The sequence below is a fragment of the Dreissena polymorpha genome, chromosome 13 (genome assembly GCF_020536995.1).
Source record: "Dreissena polymorpha isolate Duluth1 chromosome 13, UMN_Dpol_1.0, whole genome shotgun sequence".
Lineage (NCBI taxonomy): Eukaryota > Metazoa > Mollusca > Bivalvia > Myida > Dreissenidae > Dreissena > Dreissena polymorpha.
In genome coordinates this window covers 70,527,239-70,546,438 of record NC_068367.1, presented here as the reverse complement: position 1 = coordinate 70,546,438, position 19,200 = coordinate 70,527,239, and the positions used below count along the sequence as shown (strand labels likewise).

Here is a 19,200-nt window from a genome sequence, read left to right as displayed (position 1 = left end):
CGCCTTGGTATAAGAAAACACAACACTGACATTTACACGTGTTAATAGGTGTACTGTATAGTCATTACGGGTATATTCATCAAGGGTTTTTGCAATTTTTTATGAACAAACATTGCTACTAAGTAATTAAAACATTGCTACTAAGTAATTAAAACATTGCTACTAAGTAATTAAGCACCCGAATAATGACGGCGTTCACCCAATAACAATTCCGCAGCAGACCATGTAATCAATTGGAAAGTTATGTCTGCGTTCATTTTTTGTGTAACTCCACCGTGTGTTCGTTTCGCTTTAATAAATGACCTTTGATTTATGTTCAATGACGGTTCTTTACTATTGAATTTAAACATTGTTTATTTCCTTGCAAGTGAGATAATTGTTTTGACTGGAGATTGTCATATATCTTTTCAAGCAGTATTATATGAATCGACCTCGGTGACATTAATGCGCATGACTGAAATGTGATATTGACATTGGAACCTTTTAGGTACATTCGATAGCATTCTTTGTAGTGCTTTGATTTACGATCACTCAATCAAGTTTCGCATTTATTTAAACACACTATTTCATTCCTGTAAATAAACATCAGTCAATATCAAAGTCAGTTTTTATTTTATTTTAATACAAATGCATGAACGGGTGATTTTAGTAGTAAATAAAAGATAGTTGCCCGGAGTTGTATTTTTTTATATTAAATGAAATCAATCATTAAAAACATACGTTCACAGATCTTTTTATTTTTGAAAAAAACTTATTTCTAACAATACTATACCACCGTATTTTGAAATTATATAATGATTAAGAGTTCAAGAAAAACATTAATTGTTGTTTCTTCTGTTTGTGTACAAATTTGCCGTGTGAGAATTTAGAAGCGCACATCAATGGACTGTTAGGATGTGGAATTTATAACGATATTTTCATATGAGTCGCGTTCTGAGAAAACTGGGCAAAATGCATGTGCGAAAAGTGTCGTCCATGATTAGCATGTGCAGTCCGCACAGGCTAATCAGGGACGACACTTTCCGTTTTTATGGTATTTTTCGTTTAAAGGAAGTCTCTTCTACACGAATATCCAGTTAAGGCGGAAAGTGTCGTCCCTGATTAGCCTGTGTGGACTGCACAGGCTAATCTGGGACGACACTTTACGCACATGCATTATGCCCAGTTTTCTCAGAACGTGTCTCATATCATCTTCGCATGTGGTTCATAGGCCGCCAACAAGCTTGCTAAAGGCTTCTCGGTTTTGGGCGAGTCTCTCCAACTGTCCCCACGCCATGCCCATTAAGTAGCGGGTTATATTAAAAAATGCACAGCTGATTGTCAAATGACCGTGGAAAGCATTACGAACGCGTTTTAATTTTACCTATTTCTTTTGCTGATTGTCCGGAATGAAACGATTATTTAATATATTTCTAATTTGTACGTGTGTTTTCGCGTTTTTTTCAATCGTTTATATGGTTTCGTTTTGGAATCAACGCTATTTTGTTTTCAAAAAAATCGCTTTTTGAAAATCTGAAAACAAGTGCATTTATTGCTTCATGTACGTTGTAATTGTTTTGTTCACACACAGATCCGACTAATGTCCCTACGTTATAAAATAAAATGTGGTATTAAATATTTCTGCGACACGATGAATATTTAGTGGTTCCTGTTAACACAACATATTTGATAAATGAGTATTGTCATGCGAAAATGTGTCTTAAGCCATATGCGACCATTCTGAGAAAACTGAGCATAATGCATGTGCGTAAAGTGTCGTCCCAGATTTGCATGTTCATGACATTTTTCGTTTAAATGAAGTATATTCTTAGCAAAAATCCATTTTAGGTGGAAAGTGTCGTTTTATTATGTATTAGATTGTCTGAACATAAAGGTGTTCCATTTATTGTCTTTGAACAGCCCTTACTTGTCTGATCGAATGGGCATTTATAATAGTAAAGTATAACTCGACCAAAGATGTTCAATATATTTATTATGCAATACATTCTGTGACTTTACACTACATAAAAGAGCTTGCATTACTAGAACAGGTACTTCAGAAATGATTAAAAAAAAACGTCGATTTAATTATTTCGTCAATTGTTCAACGTACTGAAAGAAATAAATAGATATGTTAGGATGTTTTATATATAAGGGTAATTTGTTATCTTATATTTTTATAAGTATTTATGTCTCATAATATGAGTATTTGTATGAGTTTGTATTGACATTAAAAGACTATATACAAATAAAGCCAGAGAAGCATATAATATGTTATATACATTCAAATATCAATATAAAAGACACACACAGCCGAGCATTGCATACATGAATATCAAATTATTTGAGTCTATGCTATTATCTTCTTTGTTTCAAATACAAAAATAAAAACGTATCTATTATGTTTGCGTTTGCTATGTCGCTACACTAAATTTATACAAATAAGAATCCTTGTTTCAGCCCGACATCGACGGGATTCTTGCTCGAACTTGATTGATATAATCCTGAGCGGCGGTGTCCACGCACTTGGAAAATACAGCCTGAAATGAAATACATAGGATTTGATTACAAACATCCCGGTTATACCCATTCAAAACATTTTCAAGTTGGTTTCCAACTGATTATGGTCCTTATTGCCGAAGAATTAAGATGTCCGGTTTATCTCAGATCAAAAGGTTTTGACGTTTAATTTGTTATTTTTACATGCAAATCCTGCGAACCGCCGATTGTTTATATTGAACAAAACATGACAATGATCCAAAATTGTTAATTAGACATGGTATTGAAAGAAAATGTAATAATTAGTTGACTAACAGTGGAACTCTTGGATGTAGTGCTTTTGCTTTTCCTAATAATGGATAATAGGAGCCGCCTGATGTGAACATGGGTGTTATGTCATATGTTGCCAGCGTAGGTCATAACTACTACAATTTTCAACAACTTGTCTGTGATATTCCACTTCTTGTATGTGATATTCCGCTACTTATATCTGACATTCCGCTTGTTGTATGTGATATTCCACTAATTTTTGTGATGCTCCACTTTCTGTGTGTTATATTCCACTACTTGCCTGTGATTTTGCACTACTTGTCTGTGATATTTCACTTCTTGTCTTTGATATTGCACTACTTGTCTGTGATAATGCACTACTTTTCTGTGATATTGCACTACTTGTCTGTGATATTGCACTTCTTGTCTGTGAGATTGCACTACTTGTCTGTGATATTGCACTACTTGTCTGTGATATTGCACTACTTGTCTGTGATATTGCACTACCTATCTGTGATATTGCACTACTTGTCTGTGATATTGCACTACTTGTCTGTGATATTTACCTCACTTATGAAGCCTGTGAAGCCGTTGTTCATGGGGTTGCTGGACTGATCCTGACAGGGCCCAAACCTCAAAGGCCCCAGACCGGCAATGATCTCACCTGGAACAGGCAAACACAATTAACCCATTTATGTCTAGTGGACTCTCCCATCTTTCTAAATTGGATCAATTTATTTCCAAATCATCTGGGTCTACGGCGTCTCATCTGGGTCTACGCTTTTTGCAAAGCGCGTGTGTAGTCCCCTTACAATATCAAATTGAACTCAAAACGTTTCTTCATAGATTCAAGGCTTAAATGCTCTATGTCCAACCCTGAAAGACTGATGAGCGGCAAACAGCGTTAAACCTGAACAGAGTATGAGTTACTCGAAGGCAGTTCTAGTTTGATGCTGGTTACATTTAGCCATTTTACTTTGCTAAATATTGGTAAAGGTTTAACCTAACACCTATAGACAGCTCGCCAGCTATCAATCAAGCTTACTGATCAACCAATCAAATACCGCGTTATCGCGGCCATTTTGTTTGACAAAAAATGTCGAAAATCACGACAAAAGCATTAAATGTACGATAACTAGGTGGGCGGAACGATCGATGATTTAGTTCATTGTATGAACACATGTAATTTACTCAACAAAACAAGTTCCGCTAATAGTATCATGGGTTTCGAACGGACGTATCCGTTTGTTCTCAACAACACATCGGTAAACACGTCAGATGCATTTCAATAATAATAATAATATGTGTATAATAAGACATAAATTGTGCAGTGTTAATATTAACCCATTTATGCCTAGCGTCTAGAAAAAAAGCCTTGGCAAACAGCGTAGACCCAGATGAGACGCCGCATGATGCGGCGTCTCATCAGGGTCTGCGCTTTTTGTTTAAAGGAATTTCTGTAAGAAATATTCTAAATATAGAAAAAACATGTACTAGACATCCCTAATTTTGGAAATAAATTGATCCAACGTAGAAGGATGGGAGAGTCCATAGGCATATATGGGTTAAGCTAAGTTGATAATCAATCTCCTCTGCGCTATTACCTCTCAGGTTGATAGGCACCACCGATGCCTTATTGATACCCGTGGGATCTTCCAGCACGCCGATGAATGTCTTCCCGTCGAACATGATCTTCAAAGTGTTCCAGCCCGCGGGCTAAAAGTGGCATCCATGGGTTAGTTTCTTTTGTTGTAATTGTAAATACTATTTCGGTTGATATGCTTGCATTTGTAAAGATTCAAACCAAGGGGTAAAGGTGGAATACTATTTTTGTTGTTCAGCTTGCATTTGTAAAGTTAAATCTAAATTGGCATGTGCTGTTAAATTAGTACTTATTGTATGCTTGCCACTTGCAGCTATTAAAGTGATTTTGGTTGATATTCATGAAAATAATATGTTGTGAACATTTTAAATTCTTCTACATGAGAGCTTTCTGCTGTTTATTTTTTTTCGATCATTGCTTATATACACACAGTGTTGTTGTTGTGTGTTTTTTTTGCATTATATTGTACGGCTTCTTTTGAGTTGGGAAAAATAGTGCGATACACCATGCTATTAGGAATAATGGAAACTTATCAATAACAGTACAAAACAAGAAGGCTAAGATGGTCCTAGTTCGCTCACCTGAGTGGAGTCGGTTCATTCTATCTTTACCAAACGTCGAACTTGACCTAGATATTGTCCAGACAAACATCCTGGTCAAGTTTCATCATTATTGAACCAAAACTCTGGCATATGGAGTGATTTTGTTTTTGTAAGATTTGACCTTGTGACCAATATTTTGAGTAGACCCTAACCAAACATCAAACTTTGCTTACAAAAATAAATATTATGACCAAGATTCATAAAATCTTAAACAAAATTGTGACCTCTAGAGTGTTTACAAGGATTCTGTACTATATAATGAAAATTTAGACAATATAATGGCAATAATTATGGCATTAATTATGTGATATATATAAAACCAATCTTTTCAACAAGTTTCATGATGATTGGGTAAACAATGTGACTTCTAGAGTGTTCAAAGCTTTTTTTACTATATAAATATAAGAAAACTGCCCCCCTGGCAGCTATGTTATTAAACTGACCGGAATCATTTTCAAACTCAGCTCTCATATCAAGGAAACAAATGTTCTGACCAAATTACATGAAAATTGGGCCAAAAATGTGACTTCTAGAGTGTTCATATGTTTTCACTATATACATATAGAGAAAAATGCCCCGCCCGCTGGCGCCCATGTTTTTCCACCGATCTGAACCATTTTCGGACTCGTCTGAGATATCAATAAAACCAATGTTTTGACCAACTTTCATGATGATTGGGCAAAAATTGTGACTTCTAGAGTGTTTACAAGGTTTCTCTATAGCCAAATAAGGAAAACTGCCCCCACCCCCCGGCAGCCATGTTTTTCAACTGACCGGAACCATTTTCAAACTCAACTTTCATATCAAGGAAACAAATGTTCTGACCAAATTTCATGAAAATTGGGCCAAAAATGTGACTTCTGGTGTTCACATGTTTTCACTATATACATATAGAGAAAAATGCCCCGCCCACTGGAGGCCATGTTTTTTCACCGATATGGACCATTTTCAAACTCGTCCAAGATATCAATAAAACCAATGTTTTGACCTACTTTCATGATGATTGAGCAAAACTTGTGACTTCTAGAGTATTTACAAGGTTTCTCTATAGCCAAATAAGGAAAACTGCCCCCCCCCCCCCTGGCAGCCATGTTATTCAACTGACCGGAACCATTTTCTAACTCAGCTCTCATATCAAGAAAACAAATGTTCTGACCAAATTTCATGAAAATTGGGCCAAAAATGTGACTTCTAGAGTGTTCACATGTTTTCACTATATACATATAGAGAAAAATGCCCCGCCCACTGGCGGCCATGTTTTTTCACCCGATCTAGACCATTTTCGAACTCGTCCAAGATATCAATAAAACCAAGTGTTTTGACCAACTTTCATGATGATTGGGCAAAAATTGTGACTTCTAGAGTGTTTACAAGGTTTCTCTATAGCCAAATAAGGAAAACTGCCCCGCCCACTGGCGGCCATGTTTTTCAACGGACCGGAACCACTTTTGAACTCAACCAACATATCATTAAGACAAACATTTTGACAAAGTTACATGAAAATTGAGCATGAAATGTGACTTCTACAGTGTTTACAAGTTTTTTTCTTTGTTTTACCTAGTGACCTTAGTTTTTGACCCGGCACGACCCAGTTTCGAACTCGACCGAGATATCATGAGGACAAAGTTTCATGAAGATCCGACAAGAAATGTTGCCTCTAGAGTGTTTACAAACCAAATGTGGACGACGGACGGACGGACAAACGACGGACAAAGACCGGTCACAAAAGCTCACCTGAGCAATCAGGTGAGCTAAAAAACAGTATTTCAATTGTTTATCAATGCATTTCAACTGCATTTTAAAATTTATATTATTAAGTGCTACCGGATTATATTGCCGTATAGTAAATTTGATACACCCGTTATTGAGTTTATTTGACACGATTGGCATCTTTTTTGTACGGAAGATATAACCGAAGACACGACGGAGTGTACAACACACGTACGTTGTATGGTAGCTTGATATTTTCACTGCCGAACTTGGTCACGAGGAATATCTCGAGCTCGTTGGTTCCCGGGTTGAGGCTGACCTCGAACGAAGGTCCGTTGCCTCCCTCCGTGGACTTACAGTTAGACAACAGGATCTGCTTCTGCGTTCCTCCAGCGACCGCTACGAATGCGATACAAAAAGTCAATTTTATTTTAGATAAACAAAGTCAATTTGTGATTGAGATAAACGTTTAGTTGCGATAAACAAAGAATATGTAAGTGGTGATAAAAAGTCAAATTTTAGTAGAGACAAGCAAAGTCAGTGTTTAGTTGGGTATATGTGTTTCATATACTTACAGTTATATATAAATTACACTGCATTACAAAACAAATATTACAACCCAACCATATTTAATATACATTTTGTCGCCGAAATAATGCATTTACAATTTCAATTACATATTAAATAGTACTATACATTTCTATATGTGAAAGACCTGGAGAATTATTTAATAATTATACAATTTGCAAAATAACTTGACATGCCCAACAATGTAAACACATACGTATAAGGGTGTCATTTATTGCGTTAACTCTTTCAGTGCTGGAACCGAATTTTGAAGGCTTTTGCATACAGTTTGGATCCAGATGAGACGCCACAGAACGTGGCGTCTCATCAGGATCCAAACTGTTTGCTATTCTGATAGTATTCTTTAAAAAAGAAATCGAAGAAAATGCTAATTTTAGAAATTCAGCAGACGGCATTTTAGCAGACAACAAATTTTCCAGCATAAAAAGGGTTAAATACGCCACTGAGAGGAATCTAATGGCTGTAATATGTAGACAAATGCGAGTAGGTCTCTAGGATAACAGCGTTTAATGCAAGTTCGTAATGTGTCGTCCAAGATTAGCATGTGAAGTCCACACCGTCAAATCTGGGACGATAATTTCCGCTTAGACTCGATTTTTTTTGTAGTCGAGACTTATTTTAAATGAAAAAAACAACACCAGAAAAGTTTCTCTGGAACGTTACTTAACGCGCACAAATTAACGCGAGTTACCTTAGAGCGATACTTCATTGTTAAAGTATGCACAACGTCCATCGATAGTTTAACGATTTAGCATAATTATCTGCACTTATGTTTACAATAGCAACTTGATTTTAAGCAACGCTTTACATTTCAGACAACACTACTACGTACGCTGGAATGTGATTTCTGACGTCATTTCCGGGAATGACGTGTGATCGTAACGCCACACCTCCATTCCGCTGCTTCCGTCGAAAATTCCATAGGTCATTCCCTGGGCGGTTCTGTTCTTGGTCATCTCGCCGAACACTGAGATCCAGCCATCTCCATAGTTCTTGACGCTCCACTTGTCATCGAGCTGGTCAAACTTCGCCCAGACTTCCTTCTTGCATGCTAAGAATAGAGAAAAACGCAATTAGAAATATTCGTAAATCTAACATAGCGTTACATTTACCAAACTATAAAAGCACTTAAGCACCAGTCATGACTCGTGTGCAGTGTTGACAAATTATAAAGGTACATATTATCATCGGACAAACAAAAACACACACAGGAGGCAAGAGTTTTGTCTCTTGTGCACAGCATTTTCTTTAATGAGGTTTATGAACATATGAATATTCATGTTGATAACTCCGATATAAATTTTATTAAGCTTTAAATATAACAATCGTTAGGGGCAACAACTCTCAAATCATGGGCGCAGGTGTTATTGTTCTGAAATGTAATGCAAGTGACCAAATGCCTGTACAATACTTGACAATGCATGCAAAACATCATCAAATATAAGCATTTATTAAGGCTCAGGTACACACGCAAGTATAAACAAATTCTAATCACATAGCATCGACATTCTTATTTTAGATCACTAAAAGAAAGAACAAATAGTTTATGTTATGCTTTCTGGTGGTTTTAAGAGAAATATCAGTTAATTTCACCTGACTTCAAACAGTGCAAAAATTAACATTACAATTATCGATAATTTCCATTGTTTTACCGGCACTAATAAAAAAATATCATATGATAGCATTAATAAATACAGAACATTTGATGGATTCGGTGAAATATCGATTTTAATTCAAGCTAGATCATAGAAAAATATGTTTTCTATGATCACTCGTGAATTAAAATCGATATTCCGCCAAATCCAATAATATCCTCAATATAAATGCAATTTTGGTCGTGACATACAAATGCGCAATGTTTAAGGTATAGGTGCGTGATCAGTTTTAATATTCAGTCCTCACGAGTGTGTATACTTGCCGATCGATGCGGTATACCAGTAATAACCCATTTATGCCTAGAGGACTCTCCCATCCTTCTTAATTGGATCAATATATTTCCAAAATTAAGGATGTCTAGTATATTTATTTCTATATTTAGAATATTTATTACAGAAATTCCTTTAAGCAAACAGTTTGCCTAGGCCTTTTTTCTTGAAGCTAGGCATAAATGGGTTAACAGTATCAACACATTCTTATGTCAATTAGGAAGAACACAGTTTGTGAAATCAGTACTGGAAACATGTGTGCTCTTTAAGATAATACTTCGCATGGTTTTTCTAATGTAAGCCATTTGATGCATTCATAAGCACAGATTTAAGAAACATTCTCAAGTGAGAAACGTGTTCTGTTCCTGAGATTTGACAATTGAGGTAACCGGGCATTAAACGTCAAAATGTTTCCACGGCTTTTACCGTATTCACATACATGCTAACAAAAAACATGTTTTTCTTCTTTTTTAGTTTTCAACACATTTTAATATTGAAAACAAATACATATATAATTGAAAATAGCGCAATAATGTAATGCAATCAGAGAAGAAACACCCATATGCATCACATCTAATGTTATCTTTAGATAGAAGTCAATGGCATACCAAGCATATAGGTTAGTATAGTTTCTCTACCATTACATGTAAGTTTTCGTTGAAAGAAAAAATATATAAAAAATACATTTTCCCGTGTATTTAGCTCTTTCAGTGCTGGAACCGAATTTTGAAGGTCTTTGCAAACAGTTTGGATCCAGACGAGACGCCACACAACGTGGCGTCTCATCAGGATCCAAACTGTTTGCTATTCTGATAGTATTCTTTGAAAAAAAAAATCGAAGAACATGCTTATTTTAGAATTAAGCAGACGACATTATAGCAGAAGACAAATTTCCCAGCATGCAAAGGGTTAGACGAAAATAGAACTTATAAAGTGTAGGTACTTACTTTTAACCAAGGAGCTGCCGTCACATGTACAGATATCCTGTACAAAGTGTGTTGCGGGCGCGCAGTTGTGGGTCACACCGGAAACGGAGTCGTAAAACTGGTACTCGTTGTCACGCACCGGCTCAAAGCGACACTCTACAATCACACGGAAACAAGAGATAGATCAGCATCAACAGATAACTGAATTGCACATAAAAAGATTCGCTGCTTCGTGCAAAAATGGGTTTTATGCTTTATGCGGCAAGCGTAGCTCCAGACAAACCTTCGAATTCGAGCAGTCTGCTCAGGATGCTTAAGTGTTTTCATAGTTTTGCAAATGTAATTCTGTGAACTCACACATTGTATCGTGGTCTCGTGAGCGGCCAGGGACGCTTCTGACCAGACTGCGCGAATACGGTCGCCGTGGTGTAACGAATAAGGCGTCTGCCTAGCGACCTGAAGATCAGTGAGTTAAATCCCCACTCTTTTGATCTCCCCCAAAGATACCAATAAATAGTTTTAGGCCCAGTAAACGGACTTGAGAGCGTTTCAAATAAGCAAGAGGCTTTCGATGCAATCGAACTTCAATAAATAGGTTTAAACTAACACTCAGATTAGAGTGGAGGTACGCTGGCCGCATAAGGCATACCGCCCATATTCTTATGACGCGGCTCGAATGAATGTTTATTTTTTTACAGACAATATAAATGGCAAGGCATCCTCCTTTGAAGCAGTACAATCTGTTCTGAAAATTTCTGAATCCAGCATTATAACTTTTGAGGCGGATGAAAGGAAACACCGTAAAAGATATAATAATGTATCATGACATATGTGCATTGTTTTAATGGCGAAACTTCATTACATTTATAACAACAAATTAAAATATTTTGTTCATTCATTACAAAACAAAACATTCGCAAATTTACATTTTTACACTTAAACATGCGAAGGGTAATACATGAGCACACGTACTTTCTTTATACGTATACGGGCATATCTCAAAGTTGCACGCATCATTAGGGTCCCTAATACGCTCGCAGAGCCCGCTGGTGGTATTGTAGCGATGCTCGGGGATGCAACAGTAGGCCTCTTTGTAACCCTTCTCGTTACACCTCATGTACGTCCGGCAGTTGCCATCAGAGAGCGCGTATGACGTCACGACGGTTCCGCCGACGACCTTGCCACAGATGTCTATAAATATAATGGAGAACTAATTGTTTGGTTTACTTAGGCAACAGTTCTACCATCCTGAGAATAAATCAATCATATTAACGATGAAAACAAACACATTACTATGCATTGCGTTGTTTCCAGCAAACAAATAACGTATGCATTTCCTTTTAACACATTTGTTAAAGATTGGATCCAGCTCAGCAGATATGCATATATAGTCTAAGATATTTTGACAAGAATTATCAACAGGTTAAAGCAGGTGCATATATCAGGTTAGGATTACACTAATACTATATCCCATTGGGACCAAAAAATACAAACCATCAAACCTTGTGTCTTTCCTTTCCTATATATATATATCAAATCTTTCAACCCTGGTACAATTGTAAAGCTAAATCTGTCCTCTTCTAATAATTAAAATCGAACCATAGATTTTTTAAATTTCGAAGAAAGTATAATTCTTCCAAATGCAAGCATCCTCGGAACACAGGGTTTAGGCTTTTACAAGTAAACAAGGGCACTTCTACGTAGTCCCCAATTAAATTCACAGCATATTGCACACACAAATGATATACAAAAATATGGATGCGATCGCTTAATCTTCTTTATACGTGTACTAGAAGTGGAAATGAACTCTTTAGCAATAGACACTACAAACAGATTTAGTGGAGTGTAACCTATCAACCAAAAAGAAAAGAAGAATACACTACAACTCACCGCCAGAGTATTCAGGTGGACACTCGTCACGACATTGGGCACTGTTCTCACAGACGCCTCGCTCCGAGTCGTACGCCTGACCGGGAGGACAGCAGACCGGATGTGGATGCCCGGCCTCACAGTTCCAGTAGGTGCGACAATTTCCGTCGTAGAACGGCTGCGTTCTGGCTCCCGGTACGTTACATCCCTCTGTCGGGAATATTAAAATATGTTAAACCCTTTCAGCGCTGGAACCGAATTTTAAAGGCCTTTGCACACAGAAAGGCCACAGAACGTGGCATCTCATCAATATCAAACCTGTTTGCTATTCTAATAGTAATCTTTGAAAAAAAAATCGAAGAAAATGCTACTTTTAGAAATTCAGAAGACGACATTTTAGCTGACGACAAATTTCCCAGCATGCAAAGCGTTAATTATTGAAATCATCACGTATGTAACAGAGTCGTTTGTTTATCGTATTAAGTAAGTGCCCATGTTTGCCAATTAAGTACGTGCTTGTTACATAAATGTAGGTTTCTTTAACCACATGTTAGAATATGCTACTATTTATATGATGTTTACAGCAATCTTGTTCAAGCAATTTTTACTATTTGGCTGATGTTCTGGGCTTTAAGAAGTGCGCTTTTAAGAAGACTTTTTGCTTTGACAACTTCCTATTTTAAGCTCAAAGAATACAATGTGCTTGACTATTGCGTATTTTATCTCAAACATACTATTTTCTTGACAAGTACCCTTTTTAGCTCAAAGTAAACTATTTGAATGACAACTACTTATTTGTAACTCAAAGAAGACAACTTGCTTGACGATTACCTATGTTTAGTTCAAAGAAGACTATTTGCTGGACATCTACCTATTTTTAACTCAAAGAAGACCATTTTCTTAACAATTTCTTATTTTTAACTCAAAGAAACCTATGTGCGCGACAACTAATTTTAGCTAAAAAAAGACTTTTTGAGACAAACAAAAGGTTGACACCTACCTATTCTAAGCGGACATGGCGCTCTACAAGTCTCCGCGTTATCACGCTCACAGCGCAGTGTATTTCTGTCAAATCTGGTGTGGGGTTCACAGCATTTTGGGGTCGACACCCCATTTTCGCATTGCCAGTAAGTGCGGCAGTTCCTCTCCTCTATATCCGGATACGATATCAGTGATCGGTTCTTACATGGGTCTAAAAAATGTATGTTAATGATCGATTAGGACATTGCAAAGTATAATCGAGGTGGTAAAATGGGGTCTGTGAAATGTTTTAGATATAGGAATAAAATTAACATGACGTAGCAAAATTTATACAATGCCATACTGAATCTTATACAATGCCATACTGAATCTTATACAATGCCATACTGAATCTTATACAATGCCATACTGAATCTTATACAATGCCATACTGAATCTTATGCAATGCCATACTGAATCTTATACAATGCCATACTGAATCTTATACAATGCCAAACTGAATCTTATACAATGTTTGGGCCGTTCATTGATGGGGTAATAAATCATAGTGAATGTACTGGAAGAAACACTTCAAGATAAATTAAACAAAGGCTTTAAGAATCCTTTACAGTTCTTGCAAGACACAAAATGTGAAAATAGTGTCCCTGCTAGACATTTATTGTCATCTTGTCCTCACCAGACTGGCACTGGAAGCCTGTTCGAATCAGATCTTCGACTCGTTCGCATGTCCAGAGCTTGCCTGTACCCCAGTAAGACCCAAAAGCGCAGCGCATCTTCCAGGCTACATAGGTTCCAACTGCGGTCCGCTGACACACAACGTAACTCTTACAATCGCCATCGTACGGCAAATAGCAGATCTGAAGGTTGCAGGAGCGGAGGCATTGCGCTGTAATTGATCAATACAAATCCTCGAATTTTCAATAATAAAACTGAAGAAATATCACTCAGAAAGACACTCTTCACACCGGGTATGCGGATACTTTAATAACAGTTGACACTTCGATAGCAGAGAACAACAAAAGCCACGCGCGAGTGAAGATTTCTTCAGGTTTCTATTGCATTCATGATCTGTTATTTGGTTATCAGACACGGGACATTGTTTGGTCGATCAGTGGTATAGCACTTTGCATTTCCAAGAAAGAAATTCACAGAAACACGGTGGATTATATAAAAAAATGATAAAAATCCATCGATAGTCAGCATGAATTGTATGATCAGTACATATTTCAACAAAATAAAAATACTTGGAAACGTGCTTACTTTTCGAAATAAAAGATCAATATGTCTATTAATGTTACAACATGTTACATTTTAGTTTACTAACGTATTTGAGAAAATTCCAATGTTTAAAGAGTCGGATGCCAAATTTGTATGGACACTTCTTTAACCAGGTTTAATTCTATGTTTTAGTGAATCAGAAATGCATAATTCGATGTGGAATACTGTTAGAGTAAGCAGGCGATGCATAAAAACGTATGTACTGAAGTAAACTAAAAACGAATTACCGAAACATGCTCCTATCCTTTTGAAATATGATTATGATTTTGTACAAATGTGAAAGATGAATTTGAAACTAAGTCGATATGTCTAATATGTACAGCCTCTATGACCATATATTTTTCCAGTTTTCGAGTCACTCAACGCCGGTACACGAGCTCAAACAATTTTGACTGACGTTCTTTGTAGCGAAATAGGTTGATATAAAACATGTATACTATGTCCCAATAAAGGTACTATGGCCATTTACTTATAAATATATTTAATAGCATGTCATGAAACATCACTCTGCTAAAACTGCTACTTAGAGATAAATATCAGCAGCGATGCAGGTCCGACATTCGCTGAACTCAACCAATAAAGTGATGTAAGGGGCAGGTTAATCGAACTTCGAGCTAACGTTATCGTTGCGTAAAGGGACGTTCCCCTTTTTTGGCTTCGCATTAGTATCGTCTTGATGATGCGATTCTAATGACCATCAACGGCATTAGATTTAATGAAGAACACAGGTGTTTAACCGCATAAAGACCCCTTCGCTCCTGTTTTCTATAGGTCTGCTATTAGTACAATTAGCGTGTTGATCCATAGTATCCATTGTATTTTCAGTCTCTCTGAAAATCAAGCTAACACTAAACAATAAGCTCATTATGTAGACCATTATTTCCGGTCGTCACTTGAAATATATTACTTCAGAAATATGCATTTGAATCTTATTTAAAAATTGCAATTATAATATAAATTGTATATACAAAATAGTAATGTGATTTTTGAAAACGAACAACGCGATTGGTTATATTTCATATGTGTATGAAATACGTTATGCATAGATTCCCTATGTGTCGTGCTTGACTATGCAAATTGATTCGCACTTTAAAATGTTTGGTAAGAATAGCCATAATATACATAAATGCATTCAAGATAGAAGATAAAAATCGGTTATCAGAGTGCCCAATTTGTTGCAAGTCTCTGTTATCCGAATTTGACCTATATCGGGAATCAAATTATCCGCAACTTCATGAATACCACCTATTAAAACATGCTCTATCTTCGTTAATATTTCATTGAATACTATTAAAATTTCAGTATTTGAAGCACAGTGATTACTCTACATACTGGACTATCAAACAATTTCTTGCAATATTTCAAAGTAGTTTTATTTTGTTGAAATGTTTATTGTTCACTCAGTACATGCTTTTTTCCGACCGAATTTTATATTTTTAGAACAACAATCTACCATTTTACCGTTTTTTTCTTCCCAATACAAAGGGATACGCTATTTATTAACTCGACCATGGGCCTTGTATCAAAAACTAATCTTTAGGACAAAAAACTAAGGAAATTACCTCTCGCGCGTGGCTTTTGTTGTTTCCTGTTATCGAAGTATCCGAATTTACAGCGTGCTCTTAACACTTACCGAGATTTATTACTTATTCAAGTCGTGTGTACCCAGTCTTAACATTCAAGGCATTCAACCAATAAAACATCCTGCGGTGCATGTATATCATATGTGTCTTGTTCTGAGAATATTGGGCTTAATGCATGTGCGTAAAGTGTCGTCCCAGATTAGCCCTTGCAGTCCGCACAGGCTGATTAGGGACGACACTTTCCGCCTAAATTGGATTTTTGCTAAGAAGATATTTCATTTAAACGGAAAATGTCATAAAAGCGGAAAGTGTCGTCCCTGATTAGCCTGTGCGGACTGCACAGGCTAATCTGGGACGACACTTTACGTACATGCATTATGCCCAGTTTTCTCAGAACACGACTCATATTTAGACAATAACATTAGTACTGAGCTAGGCCTGACGTACATAATCGGCCCGCTGCCACGGGTATACGTTAGTCGTGCATAATTTGAAACTTGAATAGGAATAAAATTAATGTCTCGACCGATAAAGTAAATCGCCTCAACCAGTCATTTGGTTTTTTAAATCGTGCTTTTTGTCAAAATGTTAAGCAATCGATCAAAACACGTTTCCAGATACTGTGGTTTAAATAATAAACAGATTAATAGGCAGGAGAACAGAAACATTGAAGTGCAATTTATCTTCATTTCATATGCATTTGATTAAAGTTATCATTTTGGTAAGCGTGTCTTTTATTATTTTTTGATGACTCATTTTAAAATTAAAATTGTGTCATATATATATTTAATCTACAATTGTAGATGTAATTTATATTTTCATCGATCAAATATTGTTAACTTTCAATACTTTTAATTTCGATTTTATTTAAAACCGACTGCTAAAACAAGTGAAGACGCCATTTAGTTCAGTTGAAGTCGCGCAATCGGATTCTTTTCCGATATTGAAAAATCGACACGGGCCGAAATGATCATATTAGCCCGGCAGATAAGAATAACACCCGCTCGTGACGTCAATTTGTTTCTATTTATAGTAACGATATGTAATATAGCTAGGTGTTGAAAATGGACACGAACAATAAGTTCGCATGATAATAAATTGTTGGACATATTACTCCATAATTGGTGTCAACAACAGAACGTCACAACAATTACTGCACCCACGAAAACTAATAGTTGTATATTGTCATGTTGTTATTTTGAATGAAACAAAAGCTCACCTGGGTCTAAGCGAGCTTTCATCCATGGATGCACTTGTCCGCTATCCCAACCTTCAAATACACGTGGGAGATATAATTTCAATTCAAAAATGCATTTCAAGTTACAACAAAGCGATCAAAACACCATAAATTCAACAACTTAATAACTACGCACCTGGATCTATAAAGATGGTTCCAGAAATGGTTTGATCCCCAGTTCCAACGCCAGTTTGTCCAGTGACGGCAGTACTAGTAGTTTCTCTAGTTCTTCCAACAAATGAACCAGGTAGAACAGGTTGAGTACCAGTACCACCAGTCACAGTTACAACAGTTCTGTCTGGCGTTCCAGTTCGAACAGGTTGAGTACCAGTTCCACCAGTTACAGTCACAACAGTTCTGTCCGGCGTTCCAGTTTGAACAGGTTGAGTACCAGTACCACCAGTCACAGTTACAACAGTTCTGTCCGGCGTTCCAGTTTGAACAGGTTGAGTACCAGTTCCACCAGTTACAGTTACAACAGTTCTATCCGGCGTTCCAGTTCGAACAGGTTGAGTACCAGTTCCACCAGTTACAGTTACAACAGTTTTATCCGGCGTTATAGGTTGAACAGGTTGAGTACCAGTACCACCAGTCACAGTTACAACAGTTCTGTCCGGCGTTCCAGTTTGAACAGGTTGAGTACCAGTTCCACCAATTACAGTCACAACAGTTCTATCCGGCGTTCCAGTTTGAACAAGTTGAGTACCAGTTCCACCAGTCACAGATACAACAGTTCTATTCGGCGTTCCAGTTTGAACAGGTTGAGTACCAGTTCCACCAGTTACAGTTACAACAGTTCTATCCGGCGTTCCAGTTCGAACAGGTTGAGTACCAGTTCCACCAGTTACAGTTACAACAGTTTTATCCGGCGTTATAGGTTGAACAGGTTGAGTACCAGTACCACTAGTCACAGTTACAACAGTTCTGTCCGGCGTTCCAGTTTGAACAGGTTGAGTACCAGTTCCACCAGTTACAGTGACAACAGTTCTATCCGGCGTTCCAGTTTGAACAGGTTGAGTACCAGTTACACCAGTTACAGTTACAACAGCTCTGTCCGGCGTTCCAGTTTGAACAGGCCGTGTACCAGTTCCACCAGTTACAGTTACAACAGCTTTGTCCGGCGTTCCAGGTTGAACAGGCTGTGTACCAGTTCCACCAGTTACAGTGACAACAGTTCTATCCGGCGTTTCAGTTTGAACAGGCCGTGTACCAGTTCCACCAGTTACAGTTACAACAGATTTATCCGGCGTTATAGGTTGAACAGGCTGTGTACCAGTTCCACCAGTTACAGTTACAACAGTTCTATCCGGCGTTCCAGGTTGAACAGGTTGTGTACCAGTTCCACCAGTTACAGTTACAACAGTTCTATCCGGCGTGCCAGGTTGAACAGGTTGTGTACCAGTTCCACCAGTTACAGTCACAACAGTTTCAGTCGGTGTTCCAGGTTGAACAGGTTGTGTACCAGTTCCACCAGTAACAGTTACAACAGCTCTGTCCGGCGTTCCAGGTTGAACAGGTTGTGTACCAGTTCCACCAGTAACAGTTACAACAGCTCTGTCCGGCGTTCCAGGTTGAACAGGTTGTGTACCAGTTCCACCAGTTACAGTCACAACAGTTTCAGTCGGTGTTCCAGGTTGAACAGGTTGTGTACCAGTTCCATCAGTTGCAGTTACAACAGCTCTGTCCGGCGTTCCAGGTTGAACAGGCTGTGTACCAGTTCCACCGGTTACAGTCACAACAGTTTCAGACGGTGTTCCACGTTGAACAGGCTGCGCAACAGTTCCACCAGTAACAGTTACAACAGTTCCAGTCGATGTACCACTTGCAGTTTCACCTTTTATGCAAAAAATAATATGCAACGTCATTGATTATATATACTACTTTAATTTCCAATTAAATAAATATCGTCTTGTATGGTCTTTAATAACTCGGGCAATATACATTACTTTAATTCGTAAATGTTCCGTTAAAAGTGTAACTGAGCATGGCGTAGAGAGAAACGGTCTTTTTGCATTTGCGTTAAGTGTCGTCCCAGATTAGCCCCTGGAGTTTACAAAGTATAATCAGAGGCGACTCTTTCCACTTTGAAGGATTCTTTCGTTTAAAAGAAAAATCTTTTAAGTCAAAATCCAGTTAAGGCGAACCATGTC

At 37.4% G+C, this 19,200-nt stretch overlaps 1 protein-coding gene across 3 annotated transcripts in view; it reads right to left on the bottom strand.

Moving 5' to 3' along the window:
- Positions 1-1,955: 1,955 nt before the first annotated feature.
- The window catches only part of LOC127856296 (uncharacterized), a 38,605-nt gene continuing 21,360 nt past the window's right edge, over positions 1,956-19,200 (bottom strand). For all 3 annotated transcript variants that reach the window (XM_052392406.1, XM_052392407.1, XM_052392408.1), the window contains 12 exons: positions 17,187-18,884; positions 17,033-17,083; positions 13,629-13,838; positions 12,972-13,163; positions 11,993-12,181; positions 11,075-11,293; positions 10,124-10,258; positions 8,084-8,302; positions 6,899-7,062; positions 4,353-4,464; positions 3,315-3,412; positions 1,956-2,519 (listed from right to left, as the gene is read on the bottom strand). In XM_052392406.1, the coding sequence (XP_052248366.1) occupies positions 2,436-2,519; positions 3,315-3,412; positions 4,353-4,464; positions 6,899-7,062; positions 8,084-8,302; positions 10,124-10,258; positions 11,075-11,293; positions 11,993-12,181; positions 12,972-13,163; positions 13,629-13,838; positions 17,033-17,083; positions 17,187-18,884 (3,371 nt within the window). In that variant the 3' untranslated portion in view covers positions 1,956-2,435. The remainder of the gene's footprint in view (positions 2,520-3,314; positions 3,413-4,352; positions 4,465-6,898; positions 7,063-8,083; positions 8,303-10,123; positions 10,259-11,074; positions 11,294-11,992; positions 12,182-12,971; positions 13,164-13,628; positions 13,839-17,032; positions 17,084-17,186; positions 18,885-19,200) is intronic.